The following is a 27,187-nucleotide window of genomic DNA, read 5'->3' as shown; positions in this document are numbered from 1 at the left end:
ATGTCCCACAATTTGCCCAAGTAACATGTTGCTTTGTCTCTTTGCCTTCCTTTACCCCTGCACATTCATGTGGCTAGTTACTGCATTTCGCTAGACCTGTGTGCCAGTCCCCGATGTGCTGTTAGAACAGTGGGTGAGATTCCCCAGGCGCTCCCAGAGAAGCAGCCAGGCTCAGTGAGACAGCGTTGAGGATGGGCTCATCTGGACGCGTACATTAAAGAGACAAAGATGTTAAGCTGCTCCATATCTGTCTTGGGTAGCTCATTCGCGCCAGTTTGATTTCAGTTTAAGAATGGAGAGGTGTATCCGTGGTCACCGTGTTGGAACTGTGTAATGACGTAGGTACATTAACATGATTGAGCATGCATTGCCTCCCAAGGATTTCATTAAACAAGCATTTACAATGCAATAGGTCTCGCATTTGCGAGAGTTTAAGCTATTGGCTTTGTAAATGACAATGCCTTTTATTTATCTGCTTTGATAATTAAACACATAAATAAAAGGCATTGTCCTTTACAATGCCAATAGCTCAAACTCTTGTAAATGCAAGAACTATTTCATTTCAAATAAGTGGCCGCCATTGTCCCAGGCTGCTCAGAAAGTGAAAGCGTGTATGGCACGCTGAATGTTGCAGGAACGCATGTGACGCCTGCAGTAGGAGAAACTCATCAAAGAAAATGGTGCTTACAGACTAAATAAGATATACCGTGTAACAACAGAAGGAAAAAGGGCCAGTCCTCATGGCAGATTACGAATGAAGTCCAGGCGGTACTAAGGAGTTACTAACAAGCCTATTAACGAATCAGAAGCCTGCATTTACGAAGGGCATTGACACAAGCCAATTACAAATATGGGCGGAGAGTGGACTGGGCTTCAAGTCCATACTCGAATACAGCATGCCTCGCAGAGCAATGCATGCGCTGCCCTGGCTTGAACTAAGAACAACATAACTACAATGTCTAGTATTTAGATTAAGAAGATGTCTGTTTTTTGGGATTCAGTTTTAGAGAGTAGTGAGACAACCAGGCTCTGGTTTACCTTCCAAACCCAGCATTACAACAGCAGTTTCAAATTCAGAATCAGCTGTCACTACTTGAAGCAAAGGCGATACTCTACAGGTGATGGCAGAGAAGTGATCTTGCTGCATAGTTCTTGACCCTACAAATCCAATCATTTTGGCACGGTGCTATTTTTATTCCAAATATTATGGCAGTCTTCTGTCTTTATTTCTATAGCTGCCACTATCAGGAAATGATGTGCAGCGTTCATTACCACAGGTGCTAACGCATTACCACTGCAGGTAGGCACTAAAAGGCGCTAAATCATACCACCAGCTGAAACACAATTGCAATGCCCTTAGAGATGCTATTCTTGGCCATGTGGTACTTTACTGAGAGCTGAATTTCTTCAATATTGAAATCCCATGTTTCTGTTAATGCGTTTGTTGTTTATTTTCTAATGGATGTGTGTGAAGGTGTATGTAGGTGTGCAGCACACTAGGATGCTGAGATGTTTGTTTATGATGCAGGTCCACATGTAATTGCCACAGTAATACCTACGGATTGTTGAACTAAATTTCTAGTCTGCCAATTACCGTTGGGAGGGATTAATCTCAAACTTTGCCGTAAAGAAATGATCAAGAAAAGTGCAATATGTAGTTTATGCCTAGAACAATAACTCAGTCACACAGGGTTTGCTGCTGTTCCAAGATGCAGGCCTGAGGTGCTGAGATGTCAAAAAACAGAACAACCAGGGTAACTCGTGTTTCCTTTTTCCTCCAGATACACTGGGAGGCCTCCGCCGACAGGCTGATCGATTGCTACAGAAAAGGCAAAAACAATAAGGTAAGGCCCAGGAAAAAGTATCTTTCACTGTAGAAATTCATTTTAAGTCATGAGTTTCAGTGGTCAGTGAACATCAAAATTAAACATGTGCATGAAGGGTTTAGCTTGTTCCATATTGCAAAAGATCCATTAGGTTAACGAGCATTAAGGTATTATCATAAGCGTGTTTAGGATATCAAAAGCCTTGAGTAAAATGTCTGTTCAATGGTTTCTCTACAGATCATGCTTTTCCTCCTAGTGTCAGGTGGGGTCCCTGCCTAGCACCATCTCTCGCCCGTAGAGGCCATGTTGCATGCACCGGCGAGATTAGCCACCTACCCTCACTCTTGTGTTCGTGTCACCTCAGTGTTATCCTCTTTGCACTAAGCGACAATCAATGCAAGTATTAAAAAGTCTACCATATGAATCAAGCAGTCCATACTGAAGAGTGGATGCTTCTCGTCAAAAAGCGGGACCCCTCCTGGGCCTCAAAAGCTGTCAGGAGTTAAAGTTAATCTATGTACCATAAATCAGGAACTGTGCCTTCTTTGGATGTTGGCCTAAACTGTGGAAATCTTTCCTAGCTCCTTAGGCACCAGATGGAATTAATGTTCTCCAGTTACACTTCTTTACAAACAAATTTTAGGTGGGCTTTATTATGGTTGGAGCTCCCTTGGGTTCAGCTATGTCTTATTGTAAACTGTTCTGCTAGAAGCACATCCAGTGTTTTTTTCCTGTATCATTTGTTTGTTAAAATTTGTTAAACTCTGAGATAGACTGCCAGCCTTGTTTATAGTTGTGAATATCCCTCTATAAGGAACAATACAAACTATGCACTTCAGCGACTGTCTATGTGGATGCATCATCTAGCATGTTGAACCCATTAGCGCAGTGCATTAATACCATGAGGCAGGTTGTTTTGTGTTCATTGTAGACATTCATCGGTATACCAAGCTCATGGCCTGTACCTGGAGTGTTGCCTGACATAAGAAGATCCCACATGCAAACATTATTTTCCAAGCGAAGCTCTTACTGAATAGTAGCAGCCTTCTCCAAGATCTTTAACCACCAATCAAATAGTTGAAATTCGTATCCGTGACGAAATATGTGTCTCAAGGAAATATACAGGAAATATTAGGTGGAGTGCCCAAGAAGATGACGTTGGCATGATAATATGTAGGATTCATTTGTGTAACATAGAATTTGATTAACTCGGATGACTTAAGCTAAACGTTTACAACTGGGGCTATTAGCAGAGAATATGGGCAGAAAGTCTTAGGCCCTAATAACAAGTAGCCTGGTAAATTCTGACCTGTGGTAAACCACTATTTACGCACAGGTCGGATTTACTAGTTTGGCTGTATTTTACGCATCCGATAATTATTGGATGTGTTCAATACCTCATCTGTCGTTACATTTCGGCAGGGTAAATCTGCTAAAATTTAACAGGAAATTGTACAGTATTTATCGTACCATAAATCAGCATGTTATCCCCCACAAACTCATGAAAGCTGTTATATATCTCACATGATAAATAACATACCCCGTGCTATCATTATTTATCATGTGAAATAAATAACATTCTGATTCAGATCTATATTTTTAGATCTTTGACTATAGCCACTGGAGCCCATGTAATCATTTTTAATGATGCATGCACTAAGGCTACAGTATTTTTTATTTATATTGCACTCGGCTCCGAAGAATTAATTGCCAAGTTGACATGGCTTGGACCCAAATCTTCTTATCTCATAGAAACTCCAGAAGCAACTACTCTACTTAATGTATTTTAGAGCCTACACATGACAGAAGGGCAGGACCGGCCGTAGAGAGCACCGTGTGTTTTCCTGGTAGGCCGGAAGGGTGGGGGCCGGTTTTTTAGTTGGGGCCGGTTTTTTCAGTAGTGCAATATTGTCCCCCTGTAACAAAAGCGGCAGCAGTGCTGAAGCAGCAGCGCCGCTTCTCACTAGGACCCCGCCCCCCAGATCCCCTCCCCCTTTGGGGCCAGTCAAGCAGAACTGCCAGGGCTGGTTTGTGTTCCCAGTCTGGCCCTGCATGACAGGATAGCTTATGAAAACTGAAACCATCAGCCTCAACTCTCCAGCAAGGCCACGGCCTCTGAACACTCAATGAATGGGAGGAAAGATAAAAAAAACTACTCAAGAAAGCCTTGTCTTCATGAAATGCAGTCCACTTCCCTCAAACACTCAAGGTGGTGCCTGCTCACTAAAGAAGGAAGGAAGAAAAGCTTCCATCTCCTTCCAGGTAGGATTTAATCCCAATGATTGGGACGGTGCAAGTGGCTAGAAGCAGACAGACAGCCATCCATCTCAGCACGGATCCTTGCCATCCCTGAAGCCAGACGCAGACACTCATGGGAAAGCCCCAACCCTCCCTAGTGGGACACTTGCCTTGCATACCGTATCCAGAGGACTGTCATGGTTCAGGATATCACCTATTCACACCCTCAGCTATAAAGACTTTTTTTTAAAACCGTGATTGGCAAATCCCTTCAGGTTTTTCCTACACAATATATATTGGCATTATCAATTTTATTTAGCCATGTTGTAAAGCAGTGTGGTTAAAAGATTTTTTTTAAAAGGCTGTTACGCTTGCCAGCATTGACTGCATCGTAGCGCTTTTGTCTTTTTACTTTAAGCCATGCAGCACAACAGCTGCACTGCTATAGAACATGACCAAATAAAAAACTATTGACAAATCAAATAGATCTCACATTTGGAAGACCTATTGGCATCGCCAATTCTTGTTTTTGATGGTTCAATTTGAGCTAACATTTGCAGTGCAAATAATACAAGCTCAATAAGACATTTATCGAAACTGAGCAATGTGAAAATAAATTTTCCACTTTCTGCCACTGGTAGTACAATGGTTGTTGAGAAATTGCATTACCACTACTGCAGTGAATGAAGTCCGGAAATATCTTACTAAAGTTAATCTCTGGAACCCAGAAACATATGTGTAAATGTGGCCCGTGTGATCATTGCAACCCAGAAATATTTTTATAGTTCATGTGTGTACTTTATTTCAACTGCAAATATTGGTGCAATATTCCAATGTCCCAATCAATGTAGTGCAGAAATGACATCGTGAAATTCCAGTGGCGGTCACTACATACAAAAAGTGGTAGTGCGGAAGGATGGGGTGTGGGAGGTGCGGGTGAGGGAGACCGCAGAGAGGGTGGAAGTTTAATTATAATAATTTTTAAAAAGGAAGACCTATCTGCAGCTGCCGGCCGTCTCCCACGTTTGCGCCTTGTTGTTCTTTCTTCGTCTTTATGCCAGCAGGCGCTGAGACTGCATCACAGACTCCTTGTGCAATCCCCACGCTACTCTCATTGGCTTGATGCTCTGCTCAGGCACAGGAGTCTGTGCTGTTTCTCTTGCCCGGCTGTTCAATACAGCCGGTTTGGAACAACCTTAAGTGCCCATATGTGTTTGGCCGGCCTGAGACGGCCGGCCACAAGCATCAGGCCGGCCAAACGCACCAGCTGTTACTTAGAAGTGCACGAACCAGCCCTCCTCCTCCCTCCCATGGTCCGGCCCGGCCACACCCCTCCCTACACATGCTGGCTGAGCCAGTAGCTGAAAAATAAAACAATGATGGAATATTGTTTTCTTTTTCAGCTGCTGGCTCTGAGCCAGTAGGGCGACGCTCCTTTGCAATGGTGGAGGAGCCACCCCTGTGAAATTGCACCAGCACCAATACAGCCTAAGCAATCAAAATAAATCAGTGCACAATAACATGGTAGTGTCTCACTGCATGGACCTTCCCTCCTGATGCAGCTCTCAGTAGGAGAGCCCTTCCCATACTGCAGTATTTTATTTTCCGACAAATTACCCATATGCGATGGGCTTGAGACGTCTGCTTCATGGGGGTCATCTGTAGTGGGAGGAGGTGGTGTAACGCAGTCCCTTTCACAGCAAAGCCCTCCACTACCAGCAGCAAGAGTGGCGAGGGGGTCAGGAATGGGCCACATAGTGCTATTAGAACCCAGTGAATAGACTTCCATGCTCCCTTATACTGGGAGTGAATGGACACCTTCCCTCGCCTTTCCCTCGCCTTTCCTTCCACAGGGTTAAGCAAACCCAGTCAATTATTGGATGCAGTCTTTTTCTCCAAATTGGAATGACTGGATGAAAAAACAGCTTTTAGACTGGATGAAAAAACAGGGCTGGACCCTGTAGTGTCCTGCTGGACACGTTCTAGTGGCTCAGTAGGCACAAGTTTGCCAGCCGCTCCCTTAAAGGCTGGACACAAACCCCACACCCATCCACCACAGCCGTCACGAGTGATGTGAGCCTGTTAATAAAAGGGCCCGAGTGCACGTGTTTGCGGCCAATTCCAGTAACTATAATATTGTGTCTGTGTCATTATTTCTTTAGCACGTGGGCCTAGGGCCCACTATTTTACAGACCCCACCAGTGCTTTGTAAAATCAGCGTCCGGTTCTTAATGGAGAACGTCATTACAAGTGCTTCCCAGAACTTATTAAGGAGTCATGTGACAATAGAAAAAAAAAGTAAAATCGTGTCTCCAGTTCATGCAAGTGAATTAAAAGGCGAGCAGCTCTGTTGTGCATGCAGGGCTGTTTATGAAGCCCTTCTGTTCTGGTTACACTGCGTTATAAACGAGCATTCCTGCCCCTGTGTGTGCATGAAATGACAACTGTGTTGTCAGATAAAACACACACTCACAGAAATCATGGCAACATTCCAGCTTCACACCAATGTTTATGGTACAAAAGCATTTTGTTTCTGCACGATCTTGTGTACAGTTATGTCCTTCACAATGAAGTGCAGAATACAGGGCTGTCCAGCTCAGTGCGTCAACTAAGATGCACTGAGGATTCGAGGGGGAGTGGGCTCGAAGGAGGGGATCACACATTCATCCATGGTTTCGTAGAAAAAAAACAATGCATTATCTACACAAATTTCTGTTAAATATCGTCTCTGCTGTAGGTTTGGTGAACGGTCGTTGTATGCACATTAAAAGAATATTGTTCATTATTTGTCATAAAATAAATGTGTACCTTATTATGCAATAATAAAAGGTGCGCAGTCTCTGCGAACACTGAGCGTAGTGTTGTCTTTGCCACAAATGATAAACATTAGGCACGAAAGTTAGATTTGAAATCCACAAGGAAGCATTAGATTTGTGATAAACAAGAGATCCGCAGTAGCAATCTAGAAGCAGGTACAGGCAGCACAGCGAGGAAAGATCTTAGCAAGTCTCTCTGTGCTACGTCCTTACACCTCTCAAGTTGTAAATCACACGCTCCTCATTCCCTGCACTGCATTGGTGTTTACATCAAATATAAACAAGCATTTGCAATGCCACTAGATCTCGCATTTACGAAAGTTTGAGCTATTGGCAATGCAATAACTTAACCTCTCGCAAATGTGAGACCTATTGCATTGCAAATTACTAGCGCCCATGCGGTGCTTTCACATTCATGGAGGCTGTGCCCCTTTCTTTAGACAAGCTGCATCTAAAGAAAGGGGCGTGGCTGACATTAAAGTGAACCCATGATATGGGGCGCTTTGACAAAAAAAAAACAGCCTCTGTTTGTCAAGTTGACAAACAGACTTTCTTTTTTTTTTGTAAAAGCGCCCATGCCATGCTCTCACTTTAATAGCGGCAGCGCATCTTTCTTTAGACGCGTCTTTTCTAAAGAAAGGGCCGCGGCCTCCATGAATGTGAAAGCACCGCATGGGTGCTAGTAAACAAACCCCCAAAAATACAAAAATAATTACGAGCAGCCTCTGTACTTAAAGCAGACCACACTGCTAAAATAAATAAAGAAAGAAACGCGGCCACTATAGTTAAAGCAGACCGCCATTAGTAAATAAAAAAATAAAAGCAGGTGGCATGCTGCGACGTAGTGGATGGTATAGAGGCAAATTATTAAACAAAATAGTGCTCCCAGCCATAATAAAGCAGACCATGTAGCATGACAATTAAAAGGTCCAATCGTTATTGGAGGTAACACAAGCAGACAAGCCCCATCCACTCTACTGCCATATTTTTAATTGGCTTGTGTCATTGTCCTTCATAAACGCTGGCTTCCAAGTCGTTATTAGGCTTGTTAGTCCCTCCTTGGTACCACCTTGTCTGCAAACTCGAGTTTGCCATTACACCCAGGCTTGACCTAACAAGCATTTACAATGCAATGGTCTCGGCATTGGTAAAGTTAGAGCTATTGGCATTGCTCATGACATTATTTTTGTTTATGTTTTTGTTTCTAAAACATTTAAAGAAACGGCATTGTCATGAGCAAGGCCAATAGCTCTAACTTTAACAATGCCGAGACCGTTGCATTGTAAATGCTTGTTGTTTTAAGCATATGTGGGAAGTGCTTTCATGTAGTGCGTGATGACACGGAGGTGCGTTTAACTATATTTAACCCTGCATAAAGCGCTGTCATGTGTCAATCTCAGAAGTTACTGAAGGCCTCAAAACCTCCTGCAACACACCCGAAAGAAAGGCTGTCCTTTACTTTACTGCTGACCTAAAGATCTTCGTAATGATGCCGGTGGCACAGAGCGTCCCTGTAAGTAACGGGCAACGACTAGGGAAAGGGTCAATAAAAAATAATAAAAATTAAAAAAAAATTAACTTAACCCCCCGCAGAACAGTACAACATATCAAATTATTTTTTAGGGCAAGGTCATTTTGAAATACACTAGAAATAAAAGAATAATAAGATTGGTAGAAATAAAGTCAGGAAACGGAGAGAAAAAAAAAGGCATGGGACCCACGTGCAGAGAGACTGACTTGCAGATAGCGGAGGTTGTGGCAACGCGGCGAGCAGGACAAAGTTGTAAAAAGATGGAGGTTTATAGAGAATCAGAGACGTGCAGAAAATCCTAAATGAAACTTGTGAACCCAAATTATATTTTAAGAAAGATTAAGGCGAAGGGTGAGCTTATGTGCAACTCGCAAACTGCATAAAAGGTGTAGAGTTGCTCTGTCAAACCCCATATTTCAAGGGCTATATAATTAAACGCCGACACTCATTCCAACTCCCGCACCACCTGATCGCAGCTACGGGCTAGGCCCCTCTGCACCTGCACAGGAGCAGGACCCGGCTCAAAGTGGAGCTGGTGCCGCCCTCTTACACAGACGAGGCAAGCTTCGTGCCCGGGCATATCAGCCAAATCAAACCCCGGCAGGGTGTTCACTGCTGACAGCGCGAGTGCCTGCGCTTGGGCTTCACATGCACGCACCCTACTGCTCCCCCACAGGCCCGAATCCATTCCCTCCCCTACCTGCGAGCAGAAGTACGATCCTTGGATGCCCAGCTTGATGCAGGTGGGGCACTGCAGCTTGGCCTGGCTGCAGCAGCCCTGCATCTCGCACACTCGCCTGCTCTCCACGGCCGCCATGCTGCAGCTCCTCCTGCCGCTGGCAGCGCACACTCAGGCCAGGGGAGGAGAGAAGGAAGGAGCGGCCCCAGGTCCGCCCAGGCTGCAGCGGGGAGGGGTGAGCACGGATAGGCCCACCGGAAGGTTGTGTGTGGGGGTAGGGGCCGCTGCAGGACACACCACCGCCTTTCTCCGAGGCAGAGCAGAAATGCCTCGGAGAAAGGCAGCGTCCTTTTCGGATTCGGGGGCGTGTTTTGCTGGTGTCTCCTCCCTGAGACTCCTCGCAAAAAACACGCCCCCCGATCCGAAAAGGACGGGGCCTAATCGGAGTGACTGACCTCTTCTCCAGTGGCTGGCCAGCATTTACGAGGCCAGCCAATGGAGAACAGGGGAGAAGAGGGGCGGGTTCAAGCCCCTCTTCTCCAAGTCATTAAATCTCGGAGCGAGACTGCGCAAGCGCAGCCTTCGCAGCCGAGACCTAAAAAGGAAGGCTTTGCCATTGGGTGTAATGGAAAAGTCGAGTTAGCAGTTTGAAACTGTTCTGCCAGCAAGCAATAGCAGGCAGGGAGTCATTATTTTACCTTAATGTGGCACAGCTGTTGTTTCAGCCCAAAAGACACACTTTAACTTACCGGTCCTAGCGGCCCCTGGTATGATATATTAGGGACTCACAGGTAAATCAAAGAATGCCAATTGGGGACAAGCCAATTAAACATACACACTTTTAATGGTCAGATCACATGCATGGAGTCCTGATTAGCAGGGCTCAAGGCATTTCAGAGCCATTACCTAGTAGTCCAAATGAGAGCAAAAAAGGGGGGGGGGGGTGGACCTGTACAAAGCCTCTTTCCTCACAACCCTTAAAAGCCTACTGACTAACATAGGCTGACAAATCTATTGTGAAATGCATAGCTGTCTTTCTCATAACTTTACATAATAAAAAGATCGGACCTATAGCCTTGATTAATGGCCTGCCACTTTGCACAAAACAGTACTGCTATATTGAGCATTAGCTTTACCATAGGGTAAAAGGTAAAATACAAGCACACCGTTTTAGTGGGAGCACCCATCGGCCTAATTAAATGCTGTACTCAAGGTAATCAAAATGTAGGCCTCTCTCGCAGTGTTACTTCCGAAAGCTCTTTTCATGTTGTTCACCCAAGGTATGGTGATGGCTCCGCTGTCAAGCCAGACATAAAAAGCACTGAGCACAGGAAGCAAATTATTGGGCGCACTACCACACAGGAGCATTGCGGGGTACAAGCCGTGAAGACTTCCCCAAGAAAGGGTGGGCAGCCAGTCTTGGCTTCCCACTAAAGCGTGGTAGATTAGATGAGTGCTTCTCTAACTGCATATACCAGGGCCCCCCAACCTGGCTTAAGATATGCATAGGAGAGTACTGCCTGTCTCAGGCCCTGGGGAGAGGTAGAAACCCTACGCAACAGGGATAGAGTCAGTGACCATACTCACCCCCACGGGGACTAAATGTTCATGAGAAAAGGCTATTCTAGTGCTCATTTGAAGACCCGCAGCCACTGCAAATGCTTAAAAACATCAAGTTGAAGTAAGAATTCATTTATCATTCTCCTCTATGCAGCATCTTCTTACCTGTTCATAATATGGACTGTGATCCTTATCCCTTACTTTTCTCGAATGATTTTGAAACTCCTTTGGAGCAATATTGACTTGGTTTTAAAAACTTGGCACTATAGTTGCTGTATGGTTGCCCAATATGGCTGCCGTTCAGCACGCATACATAAGGGTAAGGATGTTACGTAACGTCCAGAGCTGCCCACTCAGGAACTGGGGAACCAAGTTCAAGGTTCGGCGTCGGCTCAACATCCAGTGATTCTGGCCAAATCACTTAATCTCCCCGTGCCCACTTAAAATAAATGTCTCCTTGTGTAATGTAACTGGTGCTCCCTAAAGCGCTACAATACCTTTGGGCGAGTTTGCGCTATATAAAAACTGCAACAGGAAAAAATTAACACTGGTCGAGTCGTTTACTGATGCTCTCTGTGAAGGTCAAAAAACGATCCCTCGCACACGTCATTCCGTTTAATCTCTGGATGCAGCAAGGCCGCTCTGCGGCAGATATGTGATGCACGCGCTTTTCTTCCAGTGAACTCAACCCATGCTTAGCCTTAATTTAATAATTGTTGACCACGGTCTCTTGCTCACCACCAGATGAAACTCATGGCAAAGCTTTGTTTTACCAAGAGAGCATTTGCTTTTCTGCTTCTGACATCAAACTTGACAGCAGTGGGCAGCATCCGTTCACTGGTTACTTGTCCAACCGGAGGGATTTCCAGGAGGTGTTGTTGACTTGCTTCAAAGCGATATTTCTTGTAATAACTGTTGATACTTTTAAAAATCACGTCTCTCAAAATACTCGTGAGTAACATCCTAGTCAATTTAAGTGAAAAAAGCTTGCTACTTATGCGTATTCTGGTGTGAAGGCGTTCAGTGCCAGACACCGCACAGGGGCTAAGGTTTGGGGAGCTGTAATCCGCGGTTTAATTGCTTAACTCTAAAAAATATCAAGCCCTGATATTGTAAGGGCTACAAAGTGACATTTGTGATAATAGGCGCTACATACAGACAGAGTCGGAATGGGAAAGAAACTAGGACCAGGCACTAAAATAAACAAGCGCGTGTCTGCCTTGTATAGTTGCAGCGCACGGTGGGAGCGTGTGAGGCAGAGAGGAGGCGCCATGCGCGTGCACATCGCCTGTCCGTGCGCTCATGGTTTGTCTCCCTTCGCGCACCAAACCCACAACAATAGGCTCGCCAAGGTGAAAGCAGCGCATGTGCTGCGTTCGCTAGGCGAGACCTAAAAAGGTGAAACCTAAATACTCCAAAGCTGTCAGTAGCAAGACCGGCACAATGAAACCAGCTGCCACTGACCATTGGAAAGAAAAGAAATAAACGAGACAATGAAACCAATCAGTGGTAAGCAGTGGGCGGGCTCAAAGCCCTTTTTTAAGTTTTCGTTAACAAAACGATCTTACGAACAACAGTGCATACTCTGTCTCAGGCAAGGCCTAAAAAAAGGTACTATGATATAAAGAAACCACATTAGTCTCTGGTTGCGGTCCTTTATAGATCCATATATATACATATTCTAAGGAAAGATAATAGAGAATTCCCTTGGATTCAGAAACAGACCCATCTTCAATGAAGATCTGAATCGCAAGGACACAGACGAGCAGAGATCTAGAATTGAATGTCACGCTTTAATGCACTCTGGTTAATGGGTGTTGCCTTATAATATGTGTTACATTTAAGGGGCATCGGGGTTGTCTGTGTCCTTAAAATGGGCTTTCCCTGCTTAAAAAGGTGATGTGATGAGGATGAATGAGCGAGGGATCCTTTATAGAGGGCGACATTTCTCAAGTGAAATTTTGGTGCTGGAACTTTGAACCTAAATTGACAAGACAGAGAGATAAGCCTCTTAGCAGAAAATATATATCTTGAAAGCTCCCAAAAAAATTCATAATTCCTAATATGTAGGATCTCAATAAACAGCTTATTCCACAACAGACAGAACAATGCTGAGAAAGACATTCTCCAACAGTGAATCCACTTCCTGCATAACAAAGCTGATTCAAGCTGCGAGCAAGAATGAAGAAGGGATTTTTATTGGTCACATCTTTCAGTAGCGGCTCTTGGGGGGAGTGCTGCGGAGTGGTGAGGCAGGGCGGGGCGGGTGAGGGGCAGGGTGGGGGTAGTAAACTCCGGCATAAGGCCGAACCGAGGTAAGTACATAAATAAATAAATGAAACGAATGACATTGCGCACGCTGCATCGCCAAATGGCCCCGCCCCTCCACCCCGCAGCACTCCCCCCAGGAGCCGCTACTGGCATCTTTGCAGTTAGACCTGGATGCGCCAAGGCCGATATCCCTAAAAAGGCCCTGTGGAAAAAGCAAAAGGCCTTCAACAGGACCCACTGGGCTCCAGGAAGTCGGGGAAGTCCCTACTTGCTTAAGGTACCTATTCGCATTTCAACATTCTGTACACCAGTAGACTAACCATGTGTTGGGCACATTGCAGTTTCTGGATAGTGCCGCTAGGGAGGCCTACCCTGATCGATTTTTTAGAAACTCCTAGCACGAACAGGAGGAAGCAAGGGTGTGTGGATTGAACTAACACTGTGGATTTAAAGGTCCCTGGACAATGTGCTGTGAATGTGCACTGAGTCTCGATCAGAAGGACGGTAACTACCTTCGGGGGAGGTTGAAGACCTATAACAGCGCCGTCTATTGTAAACATGTTTGCTCAGTGTGTGAGTAATTGTCAAATAAATCAATCACCTAATTAGCTACTGGATTCAGTCAAAGCTATTGATTGGGTTGCCAGTTAGTAGTTCTACTACATTATTGAAAACCGCAGCAGTAACTGCAAGTGGCGTACCCATAACAAACATGATTTGTGGTAATTGCTGGACGTGTTTTTGCTTTTCCCGACTGTCATGTTCATGATGTGCCTTTTTCCGACAGACGGAGTGTTTCAACCATATAAGGCTTTTGCAGCGATTCAACGAAAGTCATCTTTATGTATGCGGGACATATGGCTTTTTGCCGCAGTGCACTTATATTGTAAGTATACTAAACAGAAGGTGTCCTATTCATAGGATGAAATGCTGAGATCCGTGTTTGTCAAATGTTAAAAAAGCCTGGGTGATTGATTTATACATGCGGTGTCCGATGGGCGTTAGGAGTGGCATGCAATATACTAATGTGACAGCACATATATATTTAAACACACACCTGCTCCAGAGGTTTGAGGCCAGAGTCTCACAGATGCTGCAAATGTCCTTGCTCAATTTAAAGAAGGGATAGAACATGAGATTCAGTGACCAGCAGGCCCAGAATGAACTGTGAGGTCATTATGGAGGAAGAAGCATCGGACATAAACTATAAGAGGCGATGCTAAGTTCCTGATTAAATCGCTGTCGGTAACTGTGAAACAGCTGCACATTGTGCAGAGAATGGAATGTGTTAAGTGTGCAGATTTCTCGGATGTACACCAACGAGGCATTCCCAGGAGCAGTGATGCAGTTAGGAAGGATGGGTTTTATGAGTAAAAGAAAGACTGACAGGCTGACACAGAAAGACGGAAAGATAGAAAAAGAGATAGAAAGGCAAACAGACAGACAGACAGACAGATAGACAACGTTAAGGTTTTCTAAAGAATTCAAGACAACTGACTCATTAAAGAACTGAAAGAATATCACCACATCCATCACTCCTTAAAGTGCCTACGGTGGCTGCCCTTCCGGGCCGGCATCATTTTCAAAACGTTCTGCATCACCAACAAAGCCCCCAAGAGCTGTGCACCAGCCCCCGCTAACCACCCCGGGCAGCTAATGAGGCACAGCGAGTCAATACATGCGCTGCCGGGCTCGAAAACAGCAAGTAGAAAAAGAAGAAAGAAAATAACTCGGGGTCGAACAAGATCTTTTTCATACGCGTTGCGTGTAGCCTCATTCATGCAGTGCAGCACTTAAACCCCCCTCTTCAAGGAGGTGAGGACACTGGGGTCCCTGCAGCCACGGGTCCTTTCTTCATCTCACACCGTTATCTTCCTGGTGTACCGAAGTCCTGTACTTTGGCCCTTGGTTAGCGCTACTGAAATACTGATAAAAAAGTGCAGACAAATACATAGCACGAATCCGCAATATGGGTGAACGGTCCACAAAGTATTATGAATTAGGAGTCTCAACGTGAGTGCCACACTTTAATTTTTCTAATGGAGGGAAGCCTTGACAGCCCCCAACAATTCGTACTTTGTCTGTGTCTCCTGTCATGCGCCTCGGAGCCCCAAAACTATCCCCGTGGGTGCCCTGGCAGGCCAGTTTTGCTGACAGCAGCCCCGATTATAGCTGGAGCCAAATTCTGAACCGATCGTGCCGGAAGGTCGGGTCACGTGCGCCTCTGTAGGCCGCACGCCTCCTCAGGCCTCGAGCTTCACAAAGAATCATTAATAATATTTTTTTCCTAACACCATTATGAATGGGCTCCTTGAAGAGAAAACACAACAAACGCATTCATGGAGAGTATGTGATTTCTTTGGAAAGTTGGAACACTCCAAAGGCGTTCAGGGAAGCGACCATCTCTGTCGAAAGAATGGCGCTCATTTTTAGCAGTTTTGTTTCTGAATGTCTTCATATATAACGTTGCCTTTGTCTTCTCTAATCCGCACGTGTGTTTGTGGTGCCATGTGAGTCTTGGTTTCGCTTTTTTCAGCTCCTGCTCTGTTTCTGATGTATTTACAATTCTTTGTGGGACAGAGTGCTCAAGTTATGCTAAGAAGAGTCCTCGAAGTATCTTTTTCCTGAGGGTAATGTTGACATGTTTCGGGTGTGCTCAGGCTCCTGTAAGGCTAGCGTTAACTGGGTTTTTTCATGATAGCTAGAAAAGGCGTTCATCTGTTTTTTAAGATGCCTGACATAGGAAGTGGCTGAACAATAGACATTTCTGCAACATTTAAGCTCCTGTTTCCCCATGAGCCAGGCAGATTTGTGAGAAAATGGGTTGCTGAGGCCTGCCTATGGAGTAAGGATGCTGCACATCCACCAACCTCTAGTCCCCTAAATTGCCCAAGCAAGTTTGTCCATGCCTTAATAGCTTTAGAGTTGCTGCAGCCAGTCTTCTAAACTGTCTTGAATGCCTTCAAATGTGCTGGGTATTGGCCTACAAACAGACTACTTTTGGCTGCTGTGCTAATGGGTGCTTAGATTAAAATTAAACCATCCAGAATTCAATTTAGGAGCTGACGGGAACTGTCCTTGATTTTTGTCTGTTTTATAACCCGAGAAAAGAATGGCTGTAAATTTTGAAATCTGATTGGTTCAGGGGTGAGATTATAGCGATGAGCAGGGCTAGTGATCCTCGCTAATGATCCTACTACACAGGCTTAATGGCCCATGTGTATCTGAACAACAGCACATGAATACACCTGACCCCAGAACAAGCCAGTGCCTGTCAAGCATCAATGTTGAAGAGGAGGTTAAAAACACAGACCAAAGTTTTATATACTTAACTAGCTGTTGAAAATCTGGAATCAGGTGACCTGCTCATGCACCATGGACTCGACTAAGTGCGGCTTACTCCCAACTGAGGTGTGACTTACTCATAACTTGCATTTGATTTTCTCCTGATATTTAGGAGTATGTCACACTACTGGAAAATCAGCTTTGTGGATCAGGACCTGTAGGATAAGGCCTCCAGTAAGCTGTATGGCCTTTGAGAGCAATTGAATTCCTTGCTGCTTTTTGTACAGTAGTTCCATGCCGAAAACTCTTGATAAACTGCGATGCGAGTACATGAGATGAAAATGATGGGAGGGTGGGGGGAAGGGGGCGGGCAAGTAGGGAATGAATCCTTTTAGATTGTGGATGGCTAGCATTTCTTCCTGTTTCATCATTTGGTCAAACTACCAAGTCATTGGATTGTTACAGTTCCCACTCTTTGCATACATAACTGTTGTGTACTATTTATGCCTTCTGTACACTTTTCAAGGTAAGCTAATTCTATTGCCTGTTAGCAGTCATTTTACTAGGCACCTGTGCATGTTTAGATCGACTCTCCAGTGGCAGTATATCTCACTGCACTGATGTCACTTCTTTGCTGGAACTTGGTAATCATGAGGTAGCCCACATTAAGCAACAGATCAATAGAGTATGTGTAAGTGCATAGCAAAAGTGTTTTCTCAAAGTAGGCCCTGTCTATAGATGCTAAATTGTGATCATTGCACCACAGAAAGCCTGGAAGTCCACAGACGACCTAAACGATTAATTTAATCTTGGGTACACTCACTTTTGTTGCTTGAGTAGCACACGGCATATAGCAATGTCAGTAAACCTCTTTACTGTACTTTCAGCGGAGTTGTAAGTGTGAAATGTGAGTACCAGTTCACATGTGCACTTACGTCACACTTTACTGCTCTGCTGAAATACTGCAGTTACCACACCCACTGCCATAGCAACATGTGGGTTTACCTCCCTTATAAAGCAAACGAATGCTCAAATGGGCAAAAGGGCCACATAAAATCTTAAACGCTACATCCGGAATACAAATCAAATAGCAGCACACATTGGAATACTTCTGCGCTCCACTTTTTTTTTTTACCACTTACATCATAGGGAGTGGATAAAAGAATACCGAAACCGATTTACCCCTCCTTCACTTGTGAGGCAGACTACGATGTGTTTGTTCCAGTGTTTGCTTAGTAGGTAGTAAAATAGCATAAAGTATATTTGCTTCGTTTCTTATGTCTAAGAAGTAAACTCGTGTGGACTTTATTTTCCTTCTTTTTTAATTATTAGGTTGCAAAATGGTTCAGAAACTGTCATTATTTATTTGGTAAGAAGATAATACTGCGGCATCAGTTCACTCCCATTTATCTGGTGCTGTATTTATTCTTCTCTGTATCTCACTGGGCTCGGCTACTTATGAGTGTGTTACTTTTGTACCAGTTCTGTTATTGTTGGGGGTTCAGCTGTGTTTTTATTTGTGTGTGGTGCAAGTTTTCAATCCGGTGTAACGCAGACTCATGAGACTTGTGCCTAGAAGCAATATGTGCTTGTCAATAACTGACATTCTTGATATCTCTCGCAACAGCTGTTGTCCAGTTTAGCAACAGTTAACTGTTATCAACCATTTTATGCAATATGGTGTGACGAATAATGGCTGGCCCAAAATATTATTCTCCCCCCCCCCCCCCCCCCTCTCGTGGATAGAGCAACAGTGAAACACCTTGGTAGTTCAGCTTATGAGCCATCCAAACATCCCAACGTACAGAAGAATTTAATGCTAACCCCAGCTCGATAATTGTCAGTCTACTTGGCGGACGTAGACCTCACCCGTTGACCCTTTACCTATGCCACTTTACAGTATTGAGGTCCCCCTGAATTGGTTACCTGGGCTCATATATTGGCGGAGTTGTCAAGAGCAATGCACATTGCTCACATTTAGTGCCCCTAACAACAGTCTAATAATTCCAGTAACTTATTTCTATATAGCACTTCACACCTCACTTCTTGCTTTCGGTGTGCCTTGAAGGCCTAGTCTATTCTTGACACAGTAGAAGGAGCACAGAAAGAGGAAGCTGATTGGTGCCCCTGACAGGAGGAGGTCACTTTGTTTGATGTTGTTATAGCGTAATATTTGTGTATCTGTTGTTAGTTCTCCAAATACCCTTGTGTGAGCTATTTCCAAACTCAGTTTGCCCTCCTAAGTCCACGTAGAGCTGTGTAAAAGGTTTAACAGAGTTCAAATTAGGGCATTTTGATTTCAGGTTATTGAATTAATGGGCTGCTTTCACCAATTCACCATCCACATCCATCCTTCACCTCCCCTAGAAAACAATGTCTTACATTACACTATAAACAAGCCTGCTCACAAGGGCTTGACTCAGAGTCAACCCACAATAAAGAGTACAAAGGCCCTCCAGTTTTGAGGTGCTCTTTCTCACTTGGACAGGGAGGAGCTGGAGAAGATACAGGCAGAACTGAATGTCGTAATCAGTCATCACTGGCGGGGTGACCGGGAGCTAGAACTGTGACTTTGCGTGTAGTCCTCACAGGGTGAGTGACATGGTTGAGTGTGGCTGGGCGATAAGCCAGTAGCCCTAGCAGTTGGCTCTGGTGTAAAGTGAAGGAGTGTGAGGTGGATATTCGATTGTAAAAGAAACATGATTGGAATCCGCTGGGAAGCGAAGCACAGGTGATCGAGAAGATTTAGTCTATTGCAGCAATCAGCTTTTGCCCCATCTCATACCATTTGTTATCCAGTTATTGAAAGAGTGGTACATTATCTTCTTTAATAAAATATTTATTTTTGTGATCAAGATCAGGTTCTCTCTCACCTTTTTAGCCACTATCAGTGCTACAACCCGGTGAAAATCGTTACCTTCTCAATCACTCCCTCAGGCAATCAGTAGAGAAAATGCTTGGTCCAAGAAGCTTAGCAGATTAAAGCTTGCCAATGATCGCAACTTTCAAGCTTACGCCTCTAGATCGTAGGGTGCGGTGCCAGGGAAAGTGATTGAAATGGTGGGTACAAAGATGGTAATAAGAGAGAGCAGCTACTCAGTTCTGTGTTCTGAAGCTACATTACAGCTTATCTGGAAACCCTATTCGAAACACCCTACAAAGATGGATGAAAGGGGTATAATTTCCAAACCCTAGTAGGAAGGTTAGAAGAGAGAGCAGGGAAACAAAGGTAAAACAAAAAGAGACACCAACAGAAGTGCACACAGGGGTGGAATGGAAGGTATGGGGGACAGAAGGCAGTGCTTAATTTGAGCCTGTGGTTTCCAGCGCTTGGCACCAGCACTTATTTGTGAGCACTGGCACTTATGATAGTCTGCCACATAGTGGCGATGTCTGCCTCGTTTAGGGATGCACACAACAGTAGCTGTTTATTAACTGAATACACATTAACAATGACTAATACCTGGCACCCAAACCATTCTTATAGCTTTTGGGGCCTGGAATAGTCTGAATTGTCACACTTGTAAGAGTGTGATGGTTAGTAGTCGTGTTAGTACGGTCATTGACAGCACTGGAAGGGTTAATGATGGTGCAAGCTGCAGTGGTCTCCTGACTAGGGCCCTGGCACTTGTATTTTTACAAGTTAAGCACTGACGGAAGGGGAGACAAAGAGAGAATAGGAGGAATCATCTACACATGGAGACCCAGTGCCTTTACAGCAGCACCTGAGCAAACCAAACACAATATTCAACCCCTGCTTGGCAGAAGCAGGAATAAGATAAGACAGAAGCCTTGAGAAGATGAGGGTCATACTCATTCCACCAACCTGGAGAAGATTCAATATATGCATTTGGATACATACACAGGCACAAGCAATCACTGTGCACGACGGGGGAGGGAAGGCTTTGGAGAAAGAGAAAGGTAATGCACCCTACCATTCACAAAAGGGGGGGGGGGAGCACAATGCCTGGCATACCAGCACGCAGTTCGCCCAGCTGCTTTGTGCTAAATGCACTGCACAGTAACACTCACTTTAGTTGAAAGTCTTTAGTATTCACAACTGTTGGTGCAGCCAGTGCTGTATATCTTTAGACATGCATTTCAGGATATTTATCTTTCTTCGGTAGAGAGTAATAACTTCAGTGGGGGGGGGGTGGGGTTCTGGTAGTGCTGCTGACAGTCAGTCTTCTCACGTTTCTGAACCACAACGAGAGTGCAAGTGCATCCTACAGCTACCTAACGTTCATGAGGGTGCAGCCAGGGCCGGCTTTGGAGCTGGTGGCGCCCAGTGCCACAATCATTTTTGGAGCCTCCACACCCCATGACCGCCTCCTCGAATTCTCTCACTAACACCGGGCAAAGGTGCCCCTCATCTCTCCAATCATAAGTTATTGCTAAAGACAGCGCCCACCCTGAGGTCGGCGTCCCCTCCACAGGTCAGCGCCCAGTGCGGCTGCACCGGTCTCACTGCCCTAAAGCCGGCCCTGGGTGCAGCTATCGCTATTCTGCCCTTAAGTCAGAAGGAACCAGCTATGGGTGACACTGGAGGGAATGTTCCAAATCCTCCATCTGCTCTATTTCATGAAGGCTGATGAGGCAGATGGACCAAAGTAAAAAGATTTGGCCCAGACTCCTTCCTACAAAGGAAAACCAGCCGTGCAACCTACACTTCCCTGATTCCTGTTTCAACACAAGGGAGAGAGAAGTTCTTCGAGGTCACACTATGGCTGTCGTGCATAAAGAACCTGATAAGAAATATAGGTGCTCATACTTGATTTCTGCTACCAAGAATAGGGTTCCTGCCAATACCTCAACCGAGGTGAGGTTCATCCTACATGGTTTGTTAAAAAATATTACTGCATCAAACAGCTTGGGATTGCAGTAGGCCATTTGTTCCATTCGCTTCCCAGCACTCCCATCATCAAGACATCGAGTTTAAAGATGCAAATGCAGCAGTGAAGGTTAAGAACATTTTAGCAAAAATAAAGGCCAAATAAACAAATTCATGAGCATTGCATCCTATAGTACAAGACATTAACCTTGAAGACCCTTCAGGGGCAATTGCCGGGTTATAAGGATCAGGCAATTAGTGACTCAAAAAAATGACAGTTTGGATTGTGAATGGGAGCCAACAAACTCTGTGTGTGGCATGGGGAAGCCACCAGGCTCTCAATAGCGCTTCAAAGAATTCAGGGTGGGGGGGGGGTGGAATCACAAATGATATATCACACCCTACCCGATCGCTTAACCAGCATAATATTATAATATTCTTCACCTTACTCTACTGATTGGCCCTTCATAAAATACCTGAAGATTACACCAAGGCCTCAAGACCCCCAAATTGCCCATCAATCTGGTTGGCCATCTCTCAAGGACTCTGTCCACCGCCCATATGTGCACGGTCAGCATTGTCAAGTTGACCTCAATGCATACTGTGATATGTTAACACTTTGTTTTTATTGGTTCATCCCAGATGTATATGTGTTTGTGTGTTCCGTCTTCATGTCTCCTTGCCTTGATGCACCAAAGACTAAGTGTTAGAAAAGGTAGACGGACCGGGAGGGCCGGCCGGGTCAGGGGGAGAGGTCTCCGGGGAGAGCCGTCTCCAGCGATCGTACAGACAAGTAACTTCCCCCCCCCCCACAGACAGAGATCACACACGGATAAGGTTCAGTGTTCTTTATAGGTACTTAGTTACGATACGGTAGAATGGTACAAGGAGGTCTGGACGCAGGGGTCCCCTCGATTAGAGTCTCGTAAGGTAGGGAAGGGGGTAGCGGGTCAGTCTATTTACCAATCAGGTAGTTCAGATGAGATGATGACGAGCTCACAATCCTCGAGCTTGGTGTTTAGGCAGTACGGTCCGCGGCAGCAGGTCCCGGTAAGGATGGTTGATACAACGGGCCGCGGCAGCGCCAGCAGGTCCCCGGAAGATGGTCGTTACAACGGGCCGCGGCAGCGCCAGCAGGTCCCAGGAAGATGGTCGTTGCAACGGGCCGCGGCAGCGCCAGCAGGTCCCAGGAAGATGGTCGGTACAACGGGCCGCGGCAGCGCCAGCAGGTCCCAGGAAGATGGTCGTTACAACGGGCCGCGGCAGCGCCAGCAGGTCCCAGGAAGATGAAGGTTGCAGAAGGCCGCGGCAGCGCCAGCAGGCAGGACGATGGTTCACAAGAGCGGGCTACGGCAGCGCCAGTAGACCGTCAGGGTTGAGTTCACTCGGTGTCTCTCGACTCCAGGATACAACTGCCTTCCTGCTCCGGAGCTGCCTTAGTTATAGGGCTGGTGCCCTTTGATGTCCGGACCCTCGCACTTGGAGGTCGGAGGGTCCGGGATGAAGGTGTCCAGACACCCAGCAGGGGGTGGCGCCAGCGCCTGGGGGCTGCTGGAGGCGATCGGCACCTGGCGGGGGAAGAGCTCTTGACGCTTCGTTCTCCCATTGACCTGCCAAGTGGTCCGCTCACCTCCGGGGTGGATGGTGGTGCCGGGATGTCGGGCCGGCCAGGCCCGGGGTTAGGGTCGAGGTGAGGCCACGCGGCCGCGTGGTGCAGGGCCCAAGATGGCGGCTTGACCCGGCCGGGGAAGCCGGTGGGGCTGGGCCCCGTGATGAGTAGGGGTCCGAGGGCAGCGGGTCCGTCGGGAGACGGAGTACAGGGGCTTGTCACGGGGGTAGGCCTGGTGGGCCGGAGCTCGGGCCCTGTCGTGCGGGGGGGAAGCAAGCCCTTCGTGTGGCCTGTCCAACATGCGTCCCCCCCAGCTGAAGGCGGGGAGAGTCACCCATCTCCTTGGGGACTCTCTTCGTCGAGGCGGAAAAAGCGGGACAGGCCATCCGCGTTGGCGTGGTCTTGGCCTGGCCGGTGCTCCACAGTGAAGTCCATTCCCTGCAGGGAAATGGACCAGCGCAAGAGTTTTGGGTTCTCCCCCCGCATCTGCCTCAGCCATTGCAGGGGTCGATGGTCGGTTTGTACCCGGAAGTGGGTACCGAAGAGATAGGGTCGGAGCTTTTTGAGGGCCCACACTACTGCAAATGCCTCCCTCTCGATTGTGCTCCAACGCTGTTCTCGGGCCAGGAGACGTCGACTGATGAAGGCCACCGGCTGGTCATGACCTTCGGGGTTCAGCTGAGAGAGGACGGCCCCGATGCCGTGGTCGGAGGCGTCGGTCTGCACCACAAATTCCCGACTGTAATCGGGGGCCTGGAGCACCGGGGCGGTGCACAGGGCGGCCTTCAGCTCCTCGAAGGCCGCTTGACAATCAGGAGTCCAGTGGACCCGCTTCGGTTGATTCTTGGATGTGAGTCCCGTGAGGGGCCCCACGATGCTGCCGTAGTCCTTTACGAACCGCCGGTAGTATCCGGTGAGCCCCAAGAAGGCTCGGACCTCGGTCTGGGTGACGGGGGGCTGCCAGGACTGGATGGCAGCAATCTTAAGTTGTAGCGGGGCCACCAGCCCGCTTCCCACTTGGTGCCCAAGGTAGGTCACCGACCCTTGGCCAATTTGGCACTTGCCAGCTTTAATGGTGAGGCCGGCCCGCTGGAGGGCTTGGAGGACCTCTTGGAGGTGACGGAGGTGGTCGGACCAGTGGCGGCTGTATACAGCGATATCGTCCAGGTAGACAGCGCTGAATTCTTCGAGCCCTGCCAAGACCTGGTTCACAAGACGTTGGAATGTGGCGGGGGCATTCTTCATGCCAAAGGGCATGACCTTAAATTGATAGTGGCCATCGGGGGTGGAGAAGGCTGACCGTTCCTGAGCCCTGGGTGTGAGGCCGATCTGCCAGTAGCCCGCCGTTAGGTCGAAGATACTAAGGTAGCGGGCGGCCCCCAGCCGGTCGATCAGCTCGTCTGCTCGGGGGATGGGATGAGCGTCGGTCCGGGTGACAGCGTTCAAGCCCCGGTAGTCGACGCAGAATCTCAGTTCAGGGGCGGTGCCGGGGGCAGCGGCCTTGGGAACTAATACAACCGGACTGGCCCAGGGACTGTCCGAGGGCTCGATGACCCCGATCGTGAGCATCTTGGCCACCTCCTCCTGCATGCAGGCCCGTACCCGATCTGGTACGCGGTAGGCCCGGTGCCGGACCGGGGGACTGTCCCCGGTGTCTACGTCGTGCAAACACCAAGGAGTGACCCCGGGGGTGAGGGAGAACAGGGCAGCGAACTGCAGCAGGAGGTCCCGGCAGTCCTGGCGTTGCTCCGAAGTGAGGGCGTCGGAGAGCCGGACCCCATCCACGGAGCCGTCCTTCTCCTGAGTCTTCAAGAGATCCGGGAGGGGCTCGGAGTCTTCTTCTGTACCACTGTCGGTCGCCATCAGGAGGCTTAGTTCGGAGCGCACAAAGTGTGGTTTGAGCCGGTTGGTGTGGAGGACCCGCAGGGGGTTCCGGGTGGTCCCCATGTCGATGAGGTAAGTGACGGGGCTTTTACGCTCGACCACTTTGAAGGGCCCCGTCCACTTGTCTTGCAGGGCACATGGTTCGGTGGGGGACATCACCCATACTTGCTGCCCAGGCTCGAATTCAACGGAGGAGGCATTGTGATCATACCACCTCTTCATGTCCTCCTGACTGGCCTCGAGGTTCGCCTTGGCCATCTCCCTGAAGCGCCGGGTCTGGTTTCGTAGGGCCAGGATGTATTTGAAGACGTCGGGAGGGGTCGTTAAGGGGGCCATCTCCCAACCTTCCTTGACTAGGCTGAGGGGCCCTCGCACAGGGTGCCCGTACAGGAGTTCGAAAGGGCTAAAGCCGAGGGACTTCTGGGGGACTTCTCGGTAGGCGAAGAGGAGGCACGGGAGCAGCACATCCCACTGGCGACGGAGAGGCTCTTCCAATCCCCCAATCATCCCCTTGAGAGTGCGGTTAAAACGCTCCACTAGTCCGTTCCCTTGGGGGTGATAGGGGGTCGTGAATCTGTAGGTGACCCCGCATTGTTGCCAGAGGGACTTCATGTATTTAGATATGAAATTCGTGCCTCGGTCGCTGACGACTTCTCGGGGGAAGCCTACCCTGGAGAAGATCCCCATCAGGGCCCGGCCAACCACCGGAGCTGTCACTGTCCGTAGGGGCACCGCCTCGGGGTAGCGGGTGGCATGGTCCACTAGTACCAAGATGAACCTGTGTCCTTGTGCCGTGCGGGGGTCCAGAGGCCCCACAATGTCTATCCCCACCCTCTCGAACGGGGTGGTGACCACAGGGAAGGGTTGCAGAGGGGCCTTCAGCTTCCGACCACTCTTCCCGCTGGCTTGGCACGTGGGGCAAGATCGGCAGTGGTTCAGGACGTCATTCCTCATTTTCGGCCAGAAAAAGTGGGTCACCAGGCGACTGTATGTTTTGTCCTGGCCCAGGTGTCCAGCCAGGGGGACATCGTGGGCCAGGTTGAGCAGAAAGTCTCGGAAGCGGAGCGGTACCACCAGAACTCGACCGGCCCCCAGCTCGGCGATTCTTTGCTCGCTGTAGAGCAGGTCGTTGTCCCAGTAGACCCAGTGGGTTCCGGGGGTGTCCCCTGCGTTTTGGGTATCGGCTTGTTGGCGGAGTCCCTCGAGGGAGGGACAGGTCTTTTGTTCCTGGCGGAACTGTTCTTGGGTGGTGGCGGAACTGTTCTTGGGTGGGCCCCCCCTCTTGACGCCACTGGGCCAGATCCGGAAGGTCCTGGTGTTGTGCGTCTGCTTCGATAGTCGGGTCCGGGAGATCGGACTCGCCGTTGCCCTCGACGGGGGCAACCGGGGGCGGAGGTGCTGGCCATTCGGTTTCTTCTGATCGGGGGGTGGCCCGGGCGGCCATGGATCGGGTGGTTATGCAGGCCCAGTCCGGGAGGCCCAGCATCCCCAAGTGCTCTCTTCTCTCGACGGTGGCCCACGGGGAACTCTCGAGGTCATTCCCCAGGAGGCAGTCCACGGGGGCATCGTCCCGGACCGTCACCTTCAGTAGGCCGGAGACCCCTCCCCATTCAAACGGGACGCAGGCCATCTTACACATACTCTCAGAGTTATCTGCCGAGCGGACGGGGCAGAGAATGTTCGGCAGGATCTGCTCGGGCTTCACCAGATGACAGCGGACGGCCGTCACGCTGGCGCCGGTGTCACGCAAGGCCTCGGCTCTCTGTCCATTAATGGTCACCCACTGACCGTATTTTCGGGTGTTGGCGGGTAGGGGAGCCCGCGGAACCATGTCTCTTCCCCCTAGGCATGCCAGGACCATGGCGGCCGGTTCCCACCCTTGCTGGGCCGGCTCGTACTCTTCGGGTCCCTCCGATGATTGCTCTTCCCCTAGGGCAGCGGCCGCTACCTGGCGGGGCTTGGGTGTTTGATTTAGCGGGCAGTTCGGGTCATTGGCGTAGTGGCCTAGTCGCTGGCACCGGTGGCACGTGACGTTGGCTCGGTACCCAGGCCGCAACGGGGGGTTGCCCCGGCCGGCCGGAGGCGGGGTGCTGGCCACGGGTGTTGTTGGTAAGGCGTCTCTCCCTCGCCCCTAGCCCCCTCCTCCTCCCCGAGGACGGTGCTGGCCTTGGTTGCCTCTGTTCTGATCGTGGGGCCCTCTCCGGCCCACTCGGGTGCTTTCCCACCGGTCAGCTTCGGCGGCGAGCTGCCGGGGGTCGGTCAGCTTACTGTCGAGTAGGTGCTGCCGGAGCTCGACGAAACAGTTGTTTGACAGGTGCTCCCACACCATAAGGTTGAAGAGTTGTTCGTAAGTGGCGACCTGACTTCCCTTGATCCACCCTTCGAATGCCCGGCTGAAATAGTTCACGTATTCTACCCAAGTTGTACCTGGGATCCTGGTGCAATCTCTGAACCTCTGGCGGTACATCTCGGGCGTGAGGCCGTAGCGGGTGAGGAGGGCAGCCTTCATGTGGTCGTAGGACGACATCTGGTGATCGGGGAGCTGCAGCAGGGCATCGCGACCCTCGTTGATAAACCTCCCCCAAAGTCCGGCTCCCCAATCACTCCGGTCGATTCGGTGGGAGGTCATTGCAATCTCATAGGCTTTAAACCACTGT

General features: G+C 48.4%; 1 protein-coding gene across 3 annotated transcripts in view; it reads left to right on the top strand.

Moving 5' to 3' along the window:
- SEMA4G (semaphorin 4G) overlaps window positions 1-27,187 on the top strand; it is a 714,949-nt gene that overhangs the window by 447,181 nt on the left and 240,581 nt on the right. For all 3 annotated transcript variants that reach the window (XM_085606513.1, XM_085606512.1, XM_085606511.1), the window contains exons 4-5: window positions 1,782-1,844; window positions 13,709-13,807. In XM_085606513.1, the coding sequence (XP_085462639.1) occupies window positions 1,782-1,844; window positions 13,709-13,807 (162 nt within the window). The remainder of the gene's footprint in view (window positions 1-1,781; window positions 1,845-13,708; window positions 13,808-27,187) is intronic.

Source organism: Triturus cristatus, chromosome 1_2 (assembly GCF_964204655.1).
Source record: "Triturus cristatus chromosome 1_2, aTriCri1.1, whole genome shotgun sequence".
In the NCBI taxonomy this organism is placed as follows: domain Eukaryota; kingdom Metazoa; phylum Chordata; class Amphibia; order Caudata; family Salamandridae; genus Triturus; species Triturus cristatus.
This window is presented reverse-complemented; position numbering and strand designations above follow the sequence as displayed.